The sequence below is a fragment of the Scyliorhinus canicula genome, chromosome 2 (assembly GCF_902713615.1).
Source record: "Scyliorhinus canicula chromosome 2, sScyCan1.1, whole genome shotgun sequence".
In the NCBI taxonomy this organism is placed as follows: domain Eukaryota; kingdom Metazoa; phylum Chordata; class Chondrichthyes; order Carcharhiniformes; family Scyliorhinidae; genus Scyliorhinus; species Scyliorhinus canicula.
The window spans coordinates 186294268-186318341 of NC_052147.1; the positions used below are offsets into that span (position 1 = coordinate 186294268).

The 24074-nt window shown below is 47.0% G+C and overlaps 1 protein-coding gene across 2 annotated transcripts in view; it reads left to right on the forward strand.

Annotated features, from left to right (window-relative positions):
* LOC119961827 (calcitonin gene-related peptide type 1 receptor-like) overlaps positions 1 to 24074 on the forward strand; it is a 110325-nt gene that overhangs the window by 48676 nt on the left and 37575 nt on the right. The window contains exons 2-3 of one of the 2 annotated variants that reach the window (XM_038789207.1): positions 22568 to 22660; positions 23365 to 23509. In XM_038789207.1, coding sequence (XP_038645135.1) covers positions 22601 to 22660; positions 23365 to 23509 — 205 coding nt within the window. In that variant the 5' untranslated portion in view covers positions 22568 to 22600. Of the gene's footprint in view, positions 1 to 22567; positions 22661 to 23361; positions 23510 to 24074 lie in introns of both variants that reach the window. The other variant, XM_038789206.1, reaches the window with a different exon arrangement.

Genomic DNA, 24074 nt, shown 5'->3' on the forward strand with positions numbered 1-24074 from the left:
CGAAATTCTACCCCCCCACGACGGGTGGGAGAATAGGGGGAGGGCCTTCCCGACTTTTTTGACGCCCTCCCGCTATTCTCCCCCCCCCCCCCGCCGAAATCCCGACAAGAATCGCTGCCGCCGTTTTTTTACGGCCGGCAGCGATTCTCAGCTGTTAGAAGGGCCGAAGTCCCAGCCCTTTACGACCTTTTTACGAACGGCAAACACACCTGGTCCTGCCGTTCGTAAAAACGTCGTGACAAACTCGCAAAAAATAACCATGGCACCGATTGGCACGGCAGTACCACGGCGAAGCCAAGGGTGCCATGGGCCCGCGATCGGTGGGCACCGATCGCGGGCAGCGGGCCCGATGCCCGCGCACTATTTGTCCTTCCGCCGCCCCGCAGTATCAATACGCGGGGCGGCTGAGGGGCAACCCGGCCCGCGCATGCGCGGGTTTCGCGCAAAAACACGATGACGTCACCCACGCATGCGCGGGTGGAGTCTTCCCACCTGCGCATGCGCGGCTGACATCATATGACGCGTCAGCCGGCGCTAACTCCGGCAAGCGGGCTTAACGATTTTCGTTAAGCCCGACTTGTCGGAGCCTCCGACGTCGGGCTGCTAGCCCCGACGGGGGACCAGAATCGGTCCCCCGTCGGGAAGGGGCGCGCTGCCGTAAAACCCGCCCGGGTTTTACGGCAGTTTTACGATTTCTCCCGTTTTGGGAGAATTTCGCCCTAAAACTTTATCCCCACAGGCAAAACTACTAACTTTGGATTTCTTTCCCGCTACTCGTTTCATCACATTTTGTGCAACTTTCAAATGTTGTCTAGCCAATTCACCTGCTCTATTTAATCATTACCTAAAATTTGACACGTAATCCAATAGTGTAATTTCCGATTTCTCGCCCACCAATTTTTCTTTGATCAATTTAAGTGGTCCTCTTACCTCATGACCAAAAATTAGTTCAAAAGGACTAAATTTGGTTGACTCATTAGGTGCATCCCTAATTGCAAACAGTACAAATGGAATTCCTTTATCCCAATCCTCTGGATAATCCTGACAATAAGCCCTCAACATTGTCTTTAATGCCTGATGCCACCTTTCTAACGCTCCCTGCGATTCTGGATGGTACGCAGTTGATTTAAATTGTTTTATTCCTAAGCTATCCATAACTTCTTTGAATAACTCTGAGGTAAAAGTTGATCCTTGATCCGATTGTGTTTCTGTGGGTAGTCCATATCTAGTAAAGAATTTAAGTAACTCCTCCAAAATCTTTTTAGCTGTAATATTACGTACTGGAATGGCCTCTGGAAACCTAGTAGACACATCCATTATAGTCAAAAGATATTGATTCCCACTTTTTGTTTCAGGAAGCGGTCCTACACAATCAATTAGGACCCTCATAAAAGGTTCCTCAAATGCTGGAATGGGTATTAAGGGCGCTGGTTTTTATCACTGCTTGAGGTTTCCCTATCACTTGACATGTGTGACAAGATTGACAAAATTTAACCACATCTTTATGTAGTCCAGGCCAATAAAAATGTTTCTGGATTTTAGCTTGAGTTTTCCTTATTCCCAAATGACCTCCCACTGGTACCTCATGTGCAACTCGCAACACCTCCTTTCTATACCCTACCGACAATACTACTTGATGAACTTCTGCCCATTTTTCATCCGCCTGCATATATACAGGTCTCCATTTTCTCATTAATAAAACACTTTTACAGTAATAACACTCTGGTTTACTCTCAGATTCCTCTTCCGTATATGGTTTCTGATACATCTGTTTTATTTCTACATCTTTCTGTTTTAACTCCGCCAATTTTCCTGAACTAAAAAATATCCGCCTCATCTTCCATCTGTTCTTGTTCTTTTTCAACCATCTGATCAAAAATAGTTTCTGATAATTGCACTTCAACTTCATCTTCACTCTTTGACTTCTCCTCTTGTCTTAACCTGTGACTTTGCGATCTTGTGACTACACAATCCGGAAAAATCCCAGGATATTCGTCCTTCAACACTTCAGTTGCCTGATTTTCCACTGGCTTATCAACCACAGTAGGCATCACTCCCACCTGCGATCCACCTATATCATTACCCAAGATAAACTGTATTCCTGGACAAGATAGTGTATCTATTACTCCGACTACCACTTCACCACTCTTCACTGGACTTTCCAACCTTACCTTATATAATGGAACGCTATTCCTCTCACCCTGAATTCCACATATCACCACTTTTTCTGGCAATATTCTTCCTAAACTACATAATTCCTCATCTCTTACCATTAAAGATTGACTAGCCCCTGTATCTGTTAAAATTGTGACTTCTTTACCTGCTCCTCCTGATACACGAGTAAACTTTACCCACACAAATAAATTCTTTAATGACATCTGGTACCTTCTTAACAATTACTTCTTGAACAGGCAGTACAATCGTTTGCACCTCCTTAGCTTCCCTTGGGCTTTCCTTTACCACTCTAACAAATCCCACTGTCTTATCCTGTTTTACCACATCAGCCTTTCCAGTGCTTTTCTTCAACCACCAACACTGTGACTTTACATGGCCTAGTTTATTACAGTGAAAACATTTGAAACTCTTCATTTCTTTTACACCCTCCTGGATTTCCTTTTTAATCGGAGGTACACTCTCTTTATTGTCTCCCATCAGACCACTTGAGTATTTCTCATGTCCCCAGTTTCTATCCTTCACCGGCTGAAACTGATGTCGGAAACCAATCTTTGATTTATGAACTAATTCATAATCATCTGCCATTTCTGCTGCTAACCTCACAGTTTTAACCCTCTGTTCTTCCACATGAGTTCTCACTGCATCAGGAATTGAATTTTTATACTCCTCCAAAAGTATAATTTCTCTGAGAGCTTCATACATTTGGTCTATTTTCAAAGCCCTTATCCACCTATCAAAATTACTCTGTTTGAGCCTTTCAAACTCCATTTATGTTTGACCAAATTCTTCCCTTAAATTTCTAAACCTTTGTCTGTAAGCTTCAGGCACTAGCTCATATGCACTTAAGATGGATTTCTTCACCTCCTCATACGTTCCAGATACCTCCTTCGGTGGTGATGCAAACACTTCACTAGCTCTACCGACCAGCTTTGTTTGAATTAGTAACACCCACATGTCCTGTGGCCACTTCATTTGTTTAGCTGCCTTCTCAAATGAAATGAAAAAGACTTCCACTTCCTTCTCGTCAAACCTTGGCAATGCTTGGACATATTTAAATAGATCCCCACCATGCCTTAGACTTTGACACTCTTTCTCACTATCCTCATCACTATCATCCAACTGTACGTTTCTCCTTACATCTGCCAATTTTAACCGACTGTCTTGTTTCATGGCCATTTTCTGAAGTTCAAACTCTCTCTCTTTATCTTTTTCCCTGATCTGTATCTCCCTTTCTCTTTCTTTTTGTTCTGCTAGGGCTATTCTTTCTTTTCTCCTTTCTTCTCTCTCCTTTTCTTTTTCCTCTCTCTCTCTTTCGTATTAAAGCCACTTTAATTCTTTCTCATGTTCCATTTGTTTAATTTGCAATTGAATTTTTGCCATTTCTAATGAGTCAAACTGTATCTCAGGCAACTTTGAATGCTTCGCCATCGCCATAATTACCTCATCTTTTCTCATTTTGTCAGGTGATGTTAACTGCAATGTGTTTGCCAAATCTAACAGTCTGCTTTTAGTCTCTGTCCGTAAGGTACTGCGTGTGACAGTCTCCACCCCCAAAACTTCTGAGCCTCTGAAAGAGCCATTGTCCACAACACACTTAAACTAAAATACCACACCGGAAAAGCAACAATCCTTCACTGTCTTTAAGTTCACAAAAGCCAATCCAATAGATAGACTTTTATCCCGAAACCCAAAATGTATCATGGAGTTCAAGCAACCCCCGCCTTTAATGGATTGTTGCTTTTGAAGCACACGCTTGTTCCCCAGGTGTAGTAATACAATTATGGACACGTGGTTTTTAAAACAAAGCAATGTTTATTCCATGAACTCAAATTAACCTTTTAAATAAACATTGGATCTCTTAACACCTCTTACTTCAAAGATAACCCCAAAAATAATACAACACTACCCAATCCTGCAAACTGTTCCTTTTCACATCCAAAAGACTTAACAAATCCTTCAAACAGAAGCACATTAGATTTATATCCAATACTGAGACCTTTTTACAATTCCGATTTCACCAAAGGATTAAGAGATAGTCCTTCATGGCAGAGATCACCAGCCATGCAGCTCACAGCCACACCCAAGCTTTCTTCAACTGAAAACTAAAACTCCCAAAAAGCAGAAGTGAGCTCAGCTCTCCCCCCCCCCCCCCCCCCTGTGACATCACATCAGTAATATGATCCGCTTCATTTCTTAAAGGTACATTTCTTAAACATCCAATTCTGAAAGGCACTCTCACATGACACAGGTTTGATCCTGGCTCTGGGCCACTGTCTGTGTGGAGTTTGCACATTCTCCCATGTTTGCATAGGTTTCGCCCCCACAACCCAAAGATGTGCAGGGTAGGTGGATTGGCCACGCTAAATTGCCCCTTAATTGGAAAAAAATAATAATTTGGTACTCAAAGTTTCAAAAAGGAAAGGAGTCAATCATTAAACTATCCTTACAGGCCAGGATCATTGTATTGGGACTGTAATGTTCATTCTAAAAACAGGAGTTTGTTTTCAAAGATCTGTAGAAGGAGGTGTAAGCTGTTTAATTGGCAGCCCCACTCCTAGACAGGGAAAGGTTTGAGGTTGAGATCCCCACCATTTCCTGCGGAAACCAAAAACAAAAGAAAGGAAAACACTTGTTTAAGGTCAGTTCCAGCAGTGGTTGCTGAGTGTGGCAAGAAGGAAGTATGTCTCTTTTAAGAGGAAAGCTGGCTGAAGCTTAAATAGATAGTCACATTTCAGAAACAAAAGCTGCCTAAGAAAAATTAATACGTTTTTAGCCTAATCGTGGCGTCAGCGTCGACCAACCGACGTGGCTGGGATGATGAAAAGACAATTGGGTCCTGCTTTGTCATTAAAATTGTTCATTATTCTGGGATTATCCTGCAATGCCAAGATAACCCTGACTTCTTTGCTCTGCTGCAAACAGTCTTCTTCAACCCCTCTCCCCAGCTCCTGTGCCACATCCATCCAAACCTCCAGAAGCAGTGTAAGGATCGCCTGGGTTTCTTTGGGATGAAGTGAGGGAACCAACATGAAGGAAAAGCGTACTTGACCTCATCCTCGCCAGTCTACCTCTTGCAGATGGATCTGTACATGACAGTGCCAGAGTGACCATGGCACAGTCCTTGTGGAGACAAAGTCCAGTCATCTCATGAAGGATATCCTCCATTGTGTGGTACTACTGCCGTGCTAAATGGCAGAGATTTTGAACAGATCGAGCAACTCAAAGCTGGTCATCCATGAGGCGCTGTGGGCCATCAACAGCAGCAGAATTCTATGTGGTCTCGATCTGTACCTCTTGGCTTGGCATTTCCCCTACTCTGCCATTACCACCAGGTGAAGAGATCAATCCTTGTTCAATGAAGAGTGCAGGACGAAATGCCAGAAGCAGCACCAGGGATACTGAGGGCGGGATTCTCTGACCCCCCGCCTGGGTCGGAGAATCACCAGGGGTCGGCGTGAATCCCACCCCACCGTCCTCCAAATTCTCCGGCCCCTCCAAAAATTGGCCCGGTGTGCCTGGTGCCGCCAGCGGGACCTGGCGGTGGCCTCAGGGGTTCTTCGGGGGGGGTTCCTTGGGATGTGCCCCCACGGTGTTATGGCCCGCGGTCCGGGCCCACCAACCCACCGGCGGGTCTGTGCCGTGGGAGCACTCCATTGTCCCGCACCAGCGGCTGTAGCAGCCCGCCATTGCCGGTGCAGAAACAAAGCCCTCTGCGCATGCGTGGGGATGACGCCAGCACACGCTGGCGCTCCCGCGCATGGGCCAATCCGTGCCGGCCGGCGGGGGCCCTTCAGCACCGGCTGGCGTGGCACCAAGCCCCTTTCCCGCCGGCCGGCAGGGCGCAAACCACTCCAGGGCGGGCCTAGCCCCTGAAGGTGCGGAGAATTCCCATCGGAGTTGCCCATCCCGCCGATTAAGGCAGAATCCCAAGTGTCAACCTAGTGAAGCTACAACGCAGGACTACTTGCATGCCAAGTGAAAGCAGCATATGTAGACAGAGCTAAGCCATCCCATACAACCAGAGGATTAGACCTAAGCTCTGCAGTCCTGCAACACCCAGGCGAACATGGTGGTGAACAGCTAAACAATTAACAGCAGGTGAAAGCTTCGCAAATATCCCCATTCAAAGATGGATGAACCCAGCATATCAGTGCAAAAGACAAGGCTGAAGCAATTGCAACACCTTCAGCAAGAGGTACTAATTGGATGATCCATCTCGGCCTCCTCTAGAGGTCCTGAACATCAGAGACACCATTCTTTAGCCAATTCGATTTACTCCACCTGATATAAAGAAGGAGGCACTGGATACTGCCCAGGAAAAGTATGGGCCCTGACAATATTCTTGCAACAGTACTGAAGACGTGCGCTCCATAACTAACTACACTCCCACCCAAGTTATTCCAGTACAGCTACAATACTAGCATCTACCTAGCAATGTGAAAAGGTGCCCAGCTTTTTCCTGTCCCCAAAACAGGACAAATTCAACCTGGCCAATTACCGCCCCATCTACTTTCAATCATGAATTAAGTGATTCAAGGGGTCATCAATAGTGTTATCTACTGGCACTTACTCAGCAATAACCTGCTCACTGACACTCCTCATCTTATTACAGCCTTGGTTCTAGGAGCCCAAAGAAAACTGGAGTCAACGGGAATCAGGGAGTCTAACCTGGCACAAAGGAAGATTGTTGTGCTTGTTGTAGGTCAATCATTTCAGTCCCACGTTATTACTTCGAGAGTTCCTCAAGGTAGTGTCCTACGCCCAACAATCTTCAGCTGCTTCTTTCTATAATTAGGTCAGAAGTGGGGATCTTCACCAATGATTGTACAACTTTCAGCACCATTCGCTACTCCTCAGATACTGAAACAGTCTGTGCCCATGTGCAGAAAGACCTGGGCAACATTCAGGCTTGGGCTGATAGGTGGCAAGTAATATTTGTGCCACACAAATACCAGGCAATGGCCATTTGAAACTAGAGAGAATCCAACATAGGAGCCCCATGTTCTCCCCATGACATTCAATGGCATAACTATAGCTGAATCCCCCACTATGAACATCCTGACCAGAAACTGAACTGGAATAGCCATACAATCTGCATTGCACAAATCAGTGTGATAGGACAGTCTCCCTTGCCTGGATGAGATTAGTTCCAAAACATTTAAGAAGTTCAATACTAAGGGCAAAGCAGCCTGGTCTGGTTGATTGACACCATATTCACAATCTTCAACATCCACTTCTTCCACTACTCATGCATGATATCATTAGCATATACCATCAACAAGATGTACTGCAGCAACTCATCAAGGTTCCTTCGACAGAATCTTCCAAACCCATGACCTCTATCACCACAAATATGGGGAGAGCAGATGCATTGAAATATCACCACCTGCAAGTTCACCTCCAAGTCACACATTATCCTGAGCTGTGACAATAGCGATTTTCATTTTTTTTCATTTTCTTCATTCTCACCACTCTGTGTAAACTGCTTGAAAGGTATCAGCAAACAATAGTCTGGGCGGAGAGAGAAGGGAGCTAACGTTTCAGAGCTTTGAGAAAGAGTCATCCAGGCTTAAAACATTAGCCCCCTTCTCTCTGCAAATGGTGTCAGACCTGCTGAGATAGTCCAGTGTTTTCTGTTTTTGTTTCAGAATCCAGCATCTGCAGTAGTTTGTTTTTATTGACAATAGCATGGGACACATTTGATAACATTTTTGCAGCAAAAGTACGGCATTAGTGGCTATAAGGAGCTATCTCTACAATTTTGCAGATTTTGCAGAGCCTTAAGTGTTCGTCCAATGTTTATATACGCTGTGTCAACGATAATCTCATTTCTGGTATGAGCTGATGCCAAAAGCATTATTTTGAGTGGGTTCACAGGGATATGGCTTTAGATTATTCTGTCACTGGTCCACATGTATCACTCATTATTCCCGAGCTGTTTTCGTGGGCAGGCAATCTGCATCAAGGTCTCTGCTAATGTCACTCCTGAGTCAGCTGTCAGGGGTTGTATGAATCTCATCCAATACGATCCATCTTGTAATTATCCCTCCCTTCCTGTGGGAAGCAACAAGCCTCTCCTTAATGCATTCCCTGCGTCACAGCAGGAATGAAGAGCTCATTCTCATGACCCAAGAAGGAGTAACCTGTTACACCAAATGAACCAACGCTGTAATTTCATTCTAATCCCACATTAACAAAAAACTGCTCAATAATAAAGAGTTCTCTATTTTGATAATTACAACAAAAGCTTCTGGGCAAATGGGCCTGCCTGCAAAATACTCTTTGCTTACCACATCATTCACTTAATTCTGCTTAATTTATCATGCTATTTTTCAGTCAGTGATCATAAAAGAACAATTCCTGTTGACTAATGACGGGATTTTCCCAGCCCTTCCCACGGGCGGGATTTTGTGGCGTGCAACGAGCGAGCTATTCAAACGTTGTAGACTTTGACGGGACTGGAAGATCCCACCAACGGCCAATTGTGAGCAGTCTCTGCCTTGGGAAAACCTGCCATGTTGGGAGACTGGAAAATTCCAGCCCAAGTGTCTGTTTATTAAGTTCCGTTCCCGTGACTGTTTTATTAATAAAATCAAAAGGCACATAATAATTTCTATTATTTTATATAATATCCTTCTAATTTAATGTGATTGGCGCTGTACTTATTAAAAATGGTAAAAAGCCAAAGTTATTCTTGGTAGAGCATACAAACAACCATAACCTTCGGCCAAGGAAACATGTATACTCTGTGATGTGGAGATTGAACCACACCAAAATAAGCAGGATAATGCCACAAAACTGTTCGTAGCCTGGAAGATTTGGAACGTTTGAGAAACCAGCCAAGGAGACAAAAAGAACAAAGAAGGAGAAATTGGAGGATGAGAGAAAACTAGCACAAAATAAATGACTGATAATGAAGCTGTTACAGGTACATAAAAAGGAAAAGAGTAGCTAAAATGAATGTTGATCCCTTGAGATTGGGGAATTAATAATGGGAAATAAGAACCTGCAGAAACTTTGAACAAGTTTAACAATTTATTTTCATCGTAGAAGACACAGAAAACATGCCCAAAAAGGTAGAAAATCAAGACGTAATAGGGAGGGAGGAGTTAAAACAATCACGATCCCCAGATGAAAAATGGAAAACCTAATGGAATTAAAGGCTAACAGGTCCCCTGGATGACATAGTCTATGTCCAAACGTCTTAAAAGAATTGGCTTCAGAAATAGTGGATGCATTGGTTATAACCTTCCAAAATTCCTCAGATTCTGGAAAGGTTCCAACGATTGGATAACGATACATGTAACGGGCTGGATTCTCTGCCCCGCCGCGTCACATTTCTGTTTCAGCACACCAGCGGGATGCTCCGTTACGCCAGCTGGTCAATGGGGTTTCCCATTGTGGGGCAGCCCCACGCAGTCGGGAAACCCCCGGGCTGCCGGAAAAATGGAGAATCCCGCCGGCGGAGAATCCAGTCCAATATCTCTGTTGAAGAGAGGAAGGTGACAGAAAGCAGCAAACTATTGACCAGTTAGCCCAACAACTGTTACTTGGAAAATGGTAGAATCTACTGTTGAGGAAGTAGTTTTTCCTCGGATGGTGATGACCAACACGAGGGGACATAGCTTTAAATTGAGGGGTGATAGATATAGGACAGATATCAGAGGCAGTTTCTTTACTCAGAGAGTAGTAGGGGTGTGGAATGCCCTGCCTGCAACAGTAGTAGATTCGCCAACTTTAAGGGCATATAAGTGGACACTGGATAGACATATGGATGAAAATGGAATAGTGTAGGTCAGATAGGCTTCAGATGGTTTCACAGGTCGGCGCAACATCGAGGGCCGAAGGGCCCGTACTGCGCTGTAGTGTTCTATGTTCTATGTTCTAGTTGCAGGACATTTAGAAAATCATTATATAATCGAGTAGACTCAAAATGATTTTGTGAAATGGAAATTTATTTTCAAGTTTATGAAATGTATTAGAGTCTTTGGAAGGTATAATAAGCAAGGTGGATAAAGGGGTACCAATAAATTTCCAAAAGGCACTTGATAAAGTGCCACCTAAAAGGTTACTACTCAAGATTAGAGCTCATGATCAGAGATATTAATATGGTTAGAGGATCAGCTAACTGACAGGAAACAGAGACAAAATTTTCCTAAGCCCCCGCTGGCTGATTCAATGGCGGGAGGGGTGAGGGTGGAATTCCGTGGGCGGCCCTAAATTAGTTTTGCTACGGCACAAATTTATAATGACATGTTCTGTGGCTGCCCGCCATGGTGGATCGGAAAACCCTCTGGAGGCCAGCCTGAACCTCGTTTGCACCCCGCTACTGCCCAACTACTCACGCCAATTCTCCACAGTTCTAGTAGGAAAACACACTGGTGCAAAGCAAGTTTTGAACAACGTGGCATGCAGATGTCAGGACTCATCTAAACAATGAGCAAAATTCTCTGTTTAGGAGACTAAGCCTGGACTGAATTGTGTATGGTTCGCGTTTCCAGTGGGAGCATTAATTCTGGAAAAATTCAGGACATGCTAACACTGCCCATGTGAATCTAGAGCGATTATCATTCTCGCTGGTGCGGGAGTCGCTGGGACCGAAATTGGCACTGGAAAGCTTGACAAGCTGGAGCTGTTTAAAGCAGTGTTCTTCAAACTTTTTTTCCGGGCACCCATTTTTACCAACCGGCCAACCTTCGGGACCCAAGCCGGCCGACCTACATGACCCACCATTTTCTCTTACCTTGTTTGCTGCTGACAAAAATGGAGAAATGGTTTTGGGTCCCTTTGGCCCTCGTACAAGCTCCTCCAATGGAACCTGTTGGATGAAAATGAAGCCTTCCGGTGTCGGAAAGTATGGAGTCTCCATCTGTCCAAAATTCTGAATTTTTTTCCTGTAAAATTTTATCAAATTAAACCCCCCCCCAAACTTGTAAAAAAATAAATAAAATGAGTAAAATAAATGGAAAAAATGAATAAAAACCACTACAGAACTTGTAAAACAAAAAGCTGCAAACGTTTAAAAAAAATAGCTGCCGCACTGTGCATGTGTGCCCGCTAATCAGCGCGCATGCGCAATGCGGCCAAATGTTCTTTGTTAACATGTTCGCGGCCGCTTGCAGCCGGCGTTATGAAAAGCCAGCTGCTGCGCGGGGATTTGCGCGATCGGACAACGCGATCGGACAACGGCTCCGCAACCCTCCCGACACCCGCCCGCGACCCACCCGCGGGTGGACTTTGAAGAACACTGGATTAAATTACTCCACTCGCCCACACTCTCATTCTCATTCCAGCCAAAAAGATGGCCCAGAGGAGAGCAACACCATGCTTTACCGATGCAGAGCTCGATGAAATGTTGAATGCTGTGGAGGAGAGGCAGGACACCCTCTTCCCCTGAGTGGGCAGAAGTCTACTGCACGTGATCATCAACAGGGCCTGGGCAGAGGTGCTCAGTGCAGTGAGCCAGACCAGGTGTACTGGCATGTAGTGCTGCAAGAAGATGAAGAACAACCTCCTTAGGGCAGCTTGAGTGAGTCACCACCTCTAGTCCATTGGCATCACTCCCGTCCCTCACTCTTCACATCACACCCCAACACCCATAGAGGCCAATTAAAACCCACCTGCCCACATCTCCCTCACATCCCACCCTGCATTAAACCTCACCACCTGTCTTGTCCTCTTTGGCCAGGGGCCTTGCACACACATGTCCACCAGCTGCAGACCACCACCCCCCACTCCTGCTCCCCCCCCCCCCCCCCTCCACCTGTTAACCCACCTCCATGTGTCTCACCATTTCCTTTATGTGACCCCTAGGAAAAGACGGTCCATAACAGAGGAGAATGGGAGAAGACAGGAGGGGGAGGCCCGGACCTCTAGGCTCTCACCTCCGTCGCACAACCTTCTAGCGCCTGCAGGTACAACTGGAGCAGTCCCACCGCCTTTAGGTGCAAGAGATCATGTTGACAATGCGTGATACCCAGACCAACACTGAACACGTGGCATCCATGGTGGAAGACTTGGGTCAAAAAGTCACAGCCATGTGTCAAGACGTCCAAGGCTTGGGGTACACTGTGCGTTCGAAGGCTGAGATTCAGGACAGGGGAGCCCAGTCACAGGCAACCATGTACCAGACCCACATGAACATTGCTGCGGCGCTGAAGGCATCGAGAGCTTTGGCCAGGCGTTGACTGACCTTAGCCAGTCACAGAGAGACATGACCGAAGCATAGAGGGACATGATTTATTCGCTGAGGCACATGGCCCAGTCTCTGTGCTCCATGGTTGAGGGCATCGAGACCCAGATTGAAACAAGAGCGGGACTCCAAGACTGGCTGAGCTAGGTGACAGTGGAGTCTCTGGAGCTCACTCCAGCCTCACCTCTGTCCCATAGAGTAGCCTAGGAACCATCGGGCACCCTGAGGGAGGAGGAGGGGAGGAGGTGATGGGGCCCACACTGGTACCTCCCACGCCTAGAAGGAATGGTAGGCCACATAAAATAAAGACGTTAGACACCAGTTACATTTGCACGGGTGCAGAATATAGGTTAGAGGTAGGGACCAGGGCTCAAGAATTGTATATAGTCATTACTAAACACCATTCGCCAACATTCCGAGCTGCTTCAATCCTCTGTCTGAAGGGTTGGGCTAGGTGTAGAGGGCTGGCCAGGTGGGGGGTGTGGAAGGTTGGTGGTGTGGGATCTGGGCATTGGAGGATGGCACGGGCAGGGAACCCAGGACAATTCAACGTTCCACCTGCGGTCACCCACAGAGGTGACAGGGAATGAGGCCAGGATGTGTGAGTTTCTCTTGTAGGACTTCCGACCCAGTGAGTGACCCATCACCACTCACCATCTCCTTAACCGACCCCATCTGAATAAGCCCAAAGAGTATATGGGCCCGTGAGATGGAATGACCATCACACATGCAGGTATCACCTAGGCAGACAGTGGAATGTGATCCTGAAGGCAGGAGTCAGACTTTGCCAAAAGATGAGGAGCGCCAGAGCTCAACACACGGTGAGTCATCATCATCCACTGTTCTGTGGACAAGACCCACTGATACTACCAACCCAGGGTGTGGTGAATGTATGATACCAATAATCCACCATTGTATTGTATCTGTGCTGTTGCCCTTGTGTTTGTATCTGTGCTGTGCTGTTGCCTTTGTGGGCTCCTCCTATGGGCCATTGTATGGCATTATCCATAGGGGAACATGTTGGGGCATGTATGGGCTCCGCCCATGGCTCCTCCCCATGAAGGGAGGTATAAAGAGCAGTCGACCTGTCGGCAGTTCTCAGTATTGGTTCAGTCACAGACAGGCAGTGTTCTAAGTTGATTAAAGCCACGGTTTACTTCTACTCATGTCTCGAGTGAATTGATGGTTGCATCAATTTAATCAACTTAAACGCCCTCAATCAGCCCTCAAACCCGACCGACTGGAACTCAATCCGCAGGCCGTGGAGGCGAATAAATGTTTTCGCACTGGCTCCGCTGCTTCAAGGCCTATCTCGCAGCCTTCTCCACGCCTTCCGTCACAAACGAACAGAAGCTGAGCCTCCTCCACGCACGGGTGAGTCATCGAATCTCTGTTCAACTCGACGGGTGTCCTCCTACGCAGACGCCCTCGCGATGCTCGAACGCCTCTATGTACGGCCCGTGAATGAGGTCTACGTGCAACACATCCTCACCACTCGCCACCAGCATCCCGGGGAATCACTAGAAGACTACCTACGCGACCATCAAAGTCCTCGCACGCAGCTGCAACTACCAGGCTGTTACGGCCACTCAACATATGGAACTCGCCATCCGAGATGTCTGCGTGGCGGGAGTTCGGTCCAACTATTTAAGACAGAGTCTACTCAAAAAGGGGGCCCTGGACCTGGATCAGACAGTAAAGTTAACCTCCTCTCTGGAAGTAGCGTTCCAGAGCCTTAACACATTCCCGGCTGACCACGAGACCCCCTCGTGGACCCCTGACCAAAGACTACCCAAGGACTGTGCCGCGCGGCCGCCCGCCCATCATGGGGGCTACCCTGCTATTTCTGCGGCCAGTCCCAACACCCCCGGCAGCACTGCCAAGCCCGTAATGCGAACTGCAGCAGCTGCGGGAGAAAAGGACATTTCGCCAAAGTTTGCCTGGCCAGGTCCAAGAACTCTAACTCACAGGCCCGATCCTCAGACTCATAGGCCCACATACCCCGCAGTGTGGCAACGTGTCTATTCCGTGGGGGCAGCCAGGTTCCAGCCCTCACAGCACGTGCGACTCACCCACCTGGCCATCCTCCCCACGCGGCCGGCCACTTGTGATCCATGGGGCCCGCCATCTTGACGCCATCTTCCTCAACCGCCTGCCATGCTCGACCAACGGGGCCGCATCTGCTACGCCGCTCGATGCGTACGATCAACGAGGGCAGCCATCTTGGAGCTGCCCCCAGCACCTCCGACCATGCCGACTACCCCGCAACTCAGCGCGGTCACCCTGGACCAGTTGCGACCCAAGCACCTCCGAAGCTCTATGATGACCGTCCGGGTAAACGGGCACGAGACGCCTTGCCTTTCGACCTCCGGGAGCACAGAGAGCTTCATTCAACCCGGACATGGTAAGACGCTGCTCGCTCACAATTTTCACGGCACACCAAACCATCTCCCTTGCCTCTGGGTCGCACTCGCTGCAAAACCAAGGGTGCACTACCGCAACCCTAGCAATACAGGGCGCCGAGTGCGCCAATTTTAAATTGTATGTGCTCCCAGACCTCTGCGCTCCTCTCCGATTGGGACTAGATTTCCAATGCAACCTCAGAGCCTAACCCTGAAGTTCGGGGGGCCCCTACCCCCACTCACCATATGCATCTCGCGACCTTAAAAGTCAACCCTCCCCACTCTTCGCAAACCTCACTACTGACTGCAAACCAGTCGCCACCAGAAGCAGGCGGTATAGCATACAGGACAGGACTTTTATCAGGTCCGAGGTCCAGCGACTCTTGCGGGAGGGAGTCATCGAGGCCAGCAAAAAGCCCTGGAGAGCTCAGGTGGGTGGTCGTCAAGACCGGGGGAAAGAACTGGATGGTTGTAGATTACAGCCAAACCATAACCGGTACACGCAACTCGATGAGTACCCCCTTCCCCGGATTGCAGACATGGTAAACCAGATCGCACACTACCGGGTGTTCTCCACGGTGGATCTGAAGTCTGCATACCACCAGCTCCCAATCCGCCCGAGGACTGCCACTACACAGCTTTTGAGGCAGACGGCCTCCTTTTCCACTTCCTCCGGGTCCCCTTTGGCATCACGAACGGGGTTTCGGTGTTCCAAAGACCAATGGACCAAATGGTGGGCCAGTACGGGCTGCGAGCCACATTTCCTTACTTGGACAATGTCACCATCTACGGCCATATCAGCAGGACCACGACGCCAACCTCCACAGATTTCTCCAAACTGCCCAAACCCTAAACCTCACGTACAACAAGGAGAAATGCATTTTCTGCACAACCAGACTAGCCATTCTTCGCTACGTTGTGGAAAATGGTGTTCTAGGACCCGGCCCTGACCGTATGCACCCCCTCCTGCAACTTCCCCTCCCCCACTGTCCCAAGGCCCTGAAGAGGTGCCTCGAGTTATTTTCATATTATGTCCAGTGGGTCCCCAACTATGTGGACAAAGCCCGCCCACTATTCAAGGCCATCATCTTCCCACTGGCAACTGAGGCCTGCCAGGCCTTCAGCTGCATCAAGGCGGACATCACCAAAGCCGCGATGCACGCGATGGTCGAGTCCGTCCCCTTCCAGGTGGAGAGCGACGCATCAGAGGTCGCTCTCGCCGCTTCCCTCAACCAAGCAGGCAGATCGGTAGCATTTTCTTCGTGCACCCTCACGACCTCCGAAATTCGGCACTCCTCAGTCAAGAAGGAGGCCCAAGCCATCATGGAAGCCATACGGCACTGGAGGCACTACCTCGCTGGTAGGAAGTTTACCCTCGTCACCTACCAACGATCTGTAGCCTTCATGTTCAACAATAGCACCAGGACAAAATCAAGAATGATAAGATCTTGAGGTGGAGGATCGAACTCTCTACCTATAATTACGATATAGCATATCGTCCTGGGAAGCTCAATGAGCCCCCAGATGCCCTGTCCCGAGGCACATGCGCCAGCGCGCAAAATGACTGACTACGGTCTATCCACGATGACCTCTGCCACCCGGGGGTCACCCGGCTTATCCACTATATCAAGGCCCGCAACCTGCCCTACTCCACCGAGGAGGTCAGAGCAATGACCAGGGACTGCCAGATCTCTGCGGAGTGTAAACCGCACTTCTATCGACCAGCTAAGGCCCATCTGGTAAAGGCATCCCGGTCCTTTGAGCGCCTCAGTATCGATTTCAAAGGGCCCCTCCCTTCCAATAACCGCAATACATATTTCCTCAATATTATTGATGAGTTCTCCTGCTTCCTCCTTGCAATCCCTTGCCCCGACATGACCACGTCCACCGTCATTAAAGCCCTACATAGTGTCTTCACCCTGTTTGGTTTCCCAAATTATGTCCACAGTGACCGGGGCTCGTCGTTCATGAGCGACGAACTGCGTCAGTACCTGCTCAGTAAGGGCATCGCCTCGAGCAGGACTACCAGTTATACCCCCAGGGGAAACGGGCAGGTGGAGAGGGAGAACGCGACGGTTTGGAAGACCGTCCTACTGACCCTGCGGTCCAGGAATCCCCAATTTCTCACTGGCAGTAGGATGCGCTCCACTCTATTAGGTCCCTATTTTGCACAGCCACTAACGAGACCCCTCATGACCGCATATTTGTTTTCGCTAGGAGATCCACCTCAGGGCCCTCGCTTCCGTCCTGGCTGAAGACACCGGGGCCAGTCCTACTCAGAAAGCACGTCAGGAGCCATAAGTCCGATCCTCTGGTAGAGAGGGTCCAGCTCCTACACTCCAACCCCCAGTACACTTATATCGAACACCCCGATGGCCGACAGGATAAGGTCTCCCTCCGGGACCTGGCGCCCGCCGGTTCCACCACCACCACCGCCGCCCCTCCACCATATCCCGCCCAACCTACCATGATCAGCGCCCCCACCCCTATATGGCTCCCGCGCTCCCTCCCGCCCCCCCATCCCCCCTTCACCGATCCACAGGAATGAAGCTCCAGAAGAGACGCTCCCAGAGTCCACATCTGTACCTGGACCGGTGCCCTCACTACCGATGCCAGCATGGATGAGTTTGACACCTGGGTAAGCAACAACGCCACAGCTTCGGCGATCACAGCACACAATCCGTGCGCCAGACCTGCTGAACTTATGAACCCGTCACCCCCGCCGGACTTCATTTTTTTAACAGGGGGTGAATGTGGTGAATGTATGATACCAATAATCCACCAGTGTATTTGTATCTGTGCTGTTGCCCTTATATTTGTATCTGTCTCCTCCCCTTGAAGAGAGGTATAAAGAGCAGTCGATCTGTAGGCGGTTCTCAGTATTGGTTCAGTCGCAGGCAGGCACTGTTCTAAGTTGATTAAAGCCACAGTTTACTTCTACTCATGTCTAGAGTGATTGATGGTCGCATCACAGGGCCAACACACTCTGGTGATGCTGGTAGGATCCTCAGAACGGAATGGGGAGCTCGGGTGGCAGGATGGTATGAAGGGAAGAGAGACAGTGGTGGTGCAGTGAAGAGAGGAGGACAGCGGAGGATGTGAGCTGCTAACGAGATGGGGGACCACTTGGAAGGTGTTGGGGGGGGGGGGGAGAGAGTATGGAGAAAATGGACAGGTTGGTTGAGCAGCCGCTGTCCTGGCCTCTTAGTATGCAAATCTGGAGGTGATGAGGTTGTCCCTGCGATCCTGGGGCCTACGTCAGGTGGCTTGCCATGCTCGCCTGGGCTCCATGCCTAGTACTTCCTGGCCCTTCTCCTCATCCTCCTCGTCAGATGAGACTTGGCATTGTCCCTTCTCCTCTTCCAGTATGTCCTCCCTCTGCTGCGCGATGTTGTGCAGGATGGAGCAGGCCAACACCATGTTAGAGAACGCGTGGGTCTATTTTGGAGCACCCGACTGGAGCAGTCCAGGCATCAGAAGCACATTGTGAAGCCTAATGTACCGTTCAATGATGATCCTGGTTGCTGCATGGGTGTCGTTGTAGCATTTTTCCGAATCAATCTGGGACCTGCAGACAGGCATCATTAGCCAAGACCTCAGCAGGTAACCTTTTTCATCCAAGAGCCAACCATTCACCCAAGGGAGCTCCCCGAAGGTGCTGGGAAGCGACGGATGCACCAGGATGTATGGTCCTGCTCGCTGCCAAGGTCCCGGAAGCAGACATACATGATGTGCAGCTGGTGATCACACACCAATTTCATATTCAAGGAGTGGAAGCCCTTCTTATTGATGAAGGGCACACCCTGATGAGCCAGTGCTCGTAGGGGGATATGTGTGTCATTGACCACCCCCTGGACCTGGGACATGCCAGCGATGGCAGCAAATACTGCTGCCTGGGCTCCTGGTGTGCCTGGTCCAGACTTAAGTTTATATAGTCCGTTGCACGGGCGCATAGGGCATCCGTAACAGTGCGGTTGCACCTGTGTACGGAGGTCTGCGAGATCCCAGACAGGTCCCCACCCAGCCCCTGGAAAGACCCAGAGGCATAAAAGAACAGGGAGGGCAGCATGGTGGCACAGTGGTTAGCACTGCTGCCTCACGGCGCCGAGGTCCCAAGTTCAATCCAGGCCCTGTGTCACTATCTGTGTGGAGTTTGCACATTCTCCCCGTGCAGGGGAGGTGGATTGGCCATGCAAAATTGCCCCTTAATTGGAAAAAATGATTGGGTATTCTAAATTTTTTTTTAAAGTTCAGGGCGACTGACACCTTGATGGTAACCGAGTGGTATCTTCCTCCATACCTCTGCGGTTCCAGGTGCGCCACCATCACTAGTTGTGAATATATATATTTATATAACTATATTTATATAGTACATGTGGATTACATAATATTTACTGCAGGTGCTTTTGTCTTAGGAAACTCACTTCAACAGTGCAGAACGCTGCATTGAGGAAATCCAGCATTTTACTCTCCATTTTTATCTTTTTGTCTATTTGGCGGCACAGTGGTTAGCACTGCTGCCTCCCAGCACCAGGGACCTGGGTACAATTCTGGCCATGCAGTGTGGAGTTTGCACATTCTTCCCGTGTCTGCGTGGGTTTCCTCCAGGTCCTCCAGTTTCCTCCCACAGACCAAAGGTGTGCAGGTTAGGTGGATTAGCCATGATAAATTGCCCCTTAGTGTTCAAAAGGTTCGGTGGGATTACTGGGTCACGGGGGTAGGATAGGGACGTGAGCCTAGGTAGGGGTCTCTTTCAAAGGGTTAGTGCAGGCTACTGGGCCGAATGGTCTCCCGCTGCACTGCAGGGATTCTATGATAACCCTTGCTCTTCTGAATGGTTGGCTGTGTGGGCAACACTAAAGGTGCTACACTTATGCCACCTTGAGTGTTGAGACTGACTAGATGGGGGATATCAGATTAGATTCTTCCTCACCCTGCATTGCACCTGGCAATGTTCCAACCTCCCACTCTTAAGTACTATTCCAGCTTTGCTTTTCATGTCCCTGCCTGCTCTTACAGCAGCAAGTAGCAATGATACCAGTCCCTTCTAGCTAACTCAGCCCAGGTGAGAGACTGAACCTGAGACCACTTGCTCCGAAGGTTTCACCTAATCACTGTTCAGGCACAACTGACTCACACCGTTGAGTGGCATCCCAGGAGATCCAAAATATTTTTCTGAATTTAAAGTTAGACTTTGCTTGTGAGTGGGGAAATATTTCATCTGTCTGTGAACACATGAAGGAAACATTAATGGGACATGGGTAATGCAAAATCTGCCGTGTTGTTTGCAATTGTGTAGTAAATGGTTTGCAGCCTCAAAAACAAGTTTCCAGATAAGACCGGAAAATAATTGTCTCCAGTTGTTGTTCCAAAGTCATTTGTATATGTTTTCCAAACATGAGATGCTAAAAGACTGATAATTAACATGCATTTGCAAGCAAAACCATAAACAATCAATTAAATTCCAAAATATTTAACTGGTCAAATGTACCTTGTTCATCATAGTTTTGGGGGCTGGGCTCTGTGGCTAACAAAATCCACAGGATAATAATTGATTTCAAGACATACGCTTGTGAGCATGTGATCTTCGTTTCTGAGTTCCTATTCAGCTCTGACTCGAAAGTTGGGTTGACAGTGATTTGTGGAATTGGTGATGATGCAATGGCTTGCTGAACACTTGACCATCTATTCTACCTCCTGAAATCCTGCCTCTCGCACCTGACCTTGAAGCTATTGTAATTAAAAGCTGTCTTTTTGACCAAAGTTTTGACCATCTAGTTTGACGTCTTCTTTGGTTTGGGGTCAGGTTTTGTAAGTTAGCAACGTTGGAATGTTTTACAGTAGTTAAAGGTGTTTTATCAATGATTGTTGCTTTTTGTATCAAATGAAGTAGCAGTAAGTGTGAAATCTGATTGTTCTTTTTCTAAAATGGGATATTTGATTGGAGTGAATTTCATGCTCACGATTACTGGAGGAACTGGGAGCGGCCATCCAAGAATAAAGGCTGCAGTATAATTTCCCTATCTCTGACCCAGCATTCCTTGGAGAATGGCATCCCTCGTGGGAGCATGGGTTCATGGAAATTTACCCTAGTCGGAATAACATTGCAAACAAGAGCCAATCCTCACATCTGACAAGGAACTGAAATTCAGACTAGATTTCAAGCCACTGAATGGAAATGTATTGGAAACTCTCCATTATGCTTCTTGCGGCTTATAGTCGGGTCAATAGAGTTTGAACAGCGTGCCCAAATTCATGGCAGCGGCACACTTAAAACAAAAATCAGAATCGCAATATATGCATGGTCGTAAAGGAAGAACTTCTTCAAAATATCCTATAGTCAACAATGCAGTGCTTCTTCCTCAGCACTGCACTGGGTATGTGCTCAGGTCCTGGAATGGAGGGAGAGAAAGAGGTTGAACCCAAAAACTTCTAATTCAGAGGCAGGCATGCTACAAATGCAACAAAGCAGAGAAACACTAGGTAGTTCCTTAAGAAGTCTTATGAAGAGCATCATTTTCTTTGCAGCAGACTTGCTTGGGAAGAGGATTGGCTCTTGGTGCATCGGTCGCACATTATAAAGTATGTTTATGATGGTAGCTCTGATAAAAAATACATGCTGTCTTTTGCAAGATATTTTTAAAAATAATGTCAATTTTGGGAACCTGTGTAAAATAAGCACATGCAGCTATAAATGCTTCAAATGTTCTTCTTTAGATATGTAAATGTTTTTTGGCAAGCAGCCGGCATGTGTGTATGCATTCAGCATGTAACTTAAATTGATGTTTGCTTTTTTGCTGCTAAGGAACAAAGAGACTGGCAAACTGGTGTATACATTACAAGCTTGGTCTTAAAAGAATATGTGTACATTAAGTTAACGTTTGTGAGTATTTGGGATTCAGCTTCACAAATACAAAACAGATATATATGTCAACAGGGGACAACCACAATTAGATTACCATATTGACAACACAGATTGAATCTGTTTTATTCTGCATACTTCCCAAGCTACCAAGAAAAGTTATATCCAAAATAGCTATATTTAACAGTAATCTACCATGAGAATGTATGCATGCCTTGCTGCTGTATTATGATTCACTATGAGTGTATTTATACAAACTCAAGAACAATAATTGTGTCCAGGTTCCTGTTAGTCGTAAAGTGTTGATACAGCTTTCCCTGTTGGATCCTTACATGTTGGACTGTACAATTTTAAAATTTTGGGACTGCAGATGTGAATGCTTGAATTTTCAAAAATTATGAATGAGTATTAAAAATACCAAGGGATCCAAGGGTGTAACTTTAAATCAGATTGACTCAGTCTGCGGGCAATTATACACTCCATCAAGTGTCAAAACCGGGTGGTGTGAGATCTGTTCCTGTCTGGAGTCAGATTGGGGCTGAATATTGAGTTATACTGTCACATTTATACTATCACATTAGTAAAAATGGAACCTTAAATAGACAAGTGGCAACACGCTTAAAGTTACCGAAATTTGAAAGAGATTTAGTTATTTAGGTACTTTCAAAGTTTAAACTGCACACTGTAGCTCATGGTACTTGCATGGGCATCATGATATTATGCAGGAACAATGTAGTATTCCTGTGATATATGATATTAAACAGGCACCATGCAGAATCCGTATGTTATATGATATTAAACAGGAAAATGTAGAATCTTTATGATATGTGATATCAAACAGGAAAAGTGTACAATCCTATTCTGAGATGAGTGTTATTTTAATGTGTTCCAGTTGCTGTTTGTCACTCAGGCTATTTTTTTCTATCACTTCTACAGGCTGTCATATTCAATAGTGAACTATTCTGGACAATGTTTTCGATGCAAGGGAATCGGATGTTTCACTTTTTGTTCTTTCTTGCCTTTTCAAAGGTAGGGCCTTTGCAACTTTGCAAATATATTGAAACCTATTTTGGCCTTTCTCATTTGAGCTTCATTAATTCTACTGTGCTGCGCAACTTTTGAATATAGCTAGTGTTCTTTTTTTTAAAGAGAGAGATATGGCAGGTTTGCATGAATTTTAAGGATGGTGAACATTGCTTGCATTGGTGGCGGACACTGTTTCTGTGCCTGTTTTATTTTGATAACATGAAAAGAACCCTTTCACCTCCATCGTGAGCATTGCTTAATCTGTCTGCAAATATCAGCACCTTTGTTCTAATAAATGTTTAGCTTCACACATACCCCGCTTCACGAAAGGCCAGCCAGTAATTCAGTTTGAGTGGTCATGTTTGAGTCAGTGGATGCTGCATATCTGAAGTAATGATATGACATGTTAAATTTCCTCAGGTTTGCACAGTAACCTGTAAATTACAACAATACTGACTCCTGGGAGGAATTTGGCACAGTTGGGGAGGTGAAGGAGGTGGTGATACGGGCGACAGTCTGGTGTCTGGAATCAATAAGCTCATTTCCTGGCACTTATGGAAATGCTTCTTAAAACAATGTAAATGATCGAGCATAATATAAATGTTGCTGGCAAAGAGATGCATGAAAGCTTGATGGGAGTACAATTTACTTTCATCTCACCTCCACTATCTGTACACATTTATGTCAATATGTTTGTTTTGCAGCAGTTTTCAGCAGCCGACACTGAGAACAGTACAGAGAGTTCACCAGTGGAACTGTACCATGGACTTGGCTTCACCAGGCAAAAGATAATGACTGCACAATATGAGTGTTACCAAAAGATTATGCAGGCTCCCATGCTCAAAGTAAATGGTAAAGTAAAAGTGACTGTTTTACATACAATGCTCATGTGTCAGCGATTGCATTTCTAGTCAAGGTTCTGTTTCATTGCCAGCAGTACAGTCTAACGAACCCATTGCTCAATTGACACTATTTGCTTTTACATTGGCGGCAAAACAGTCCATTTTTTGGTAACAAATTAAAGGCACGTGACTGCAATTTAAAGCAATCAGTTGGCATTGTTTTTGACAGTTACAGGGTGAGGCATGGTTGAAGAGGAAATATTAATATAAGTCATTCCTACTAAGCAATCAGCATCAATATGACGTGCTTTCAGCTATGTTATGTAACGCCTAAGTGGAGCTGCCCAAGTCAGATCTCGGGAACAGGTGTGAGGCCAGATTAGGGAGGTAGTCTCACATAGTTTAGGCTTTGCAGCAGCGGCTGTACAGTTATCATTGGCAGATGGGGAACCTTTTAACCTTCATTTTTATTTTTAGTAAGGAGTCATTAAAACTGGCATGAGGATGCCATTGAATGGAGCACTGCCCATGCTCCCACAGACCTCTGATTTCCCTGATTAGAGACTGACTGAGAA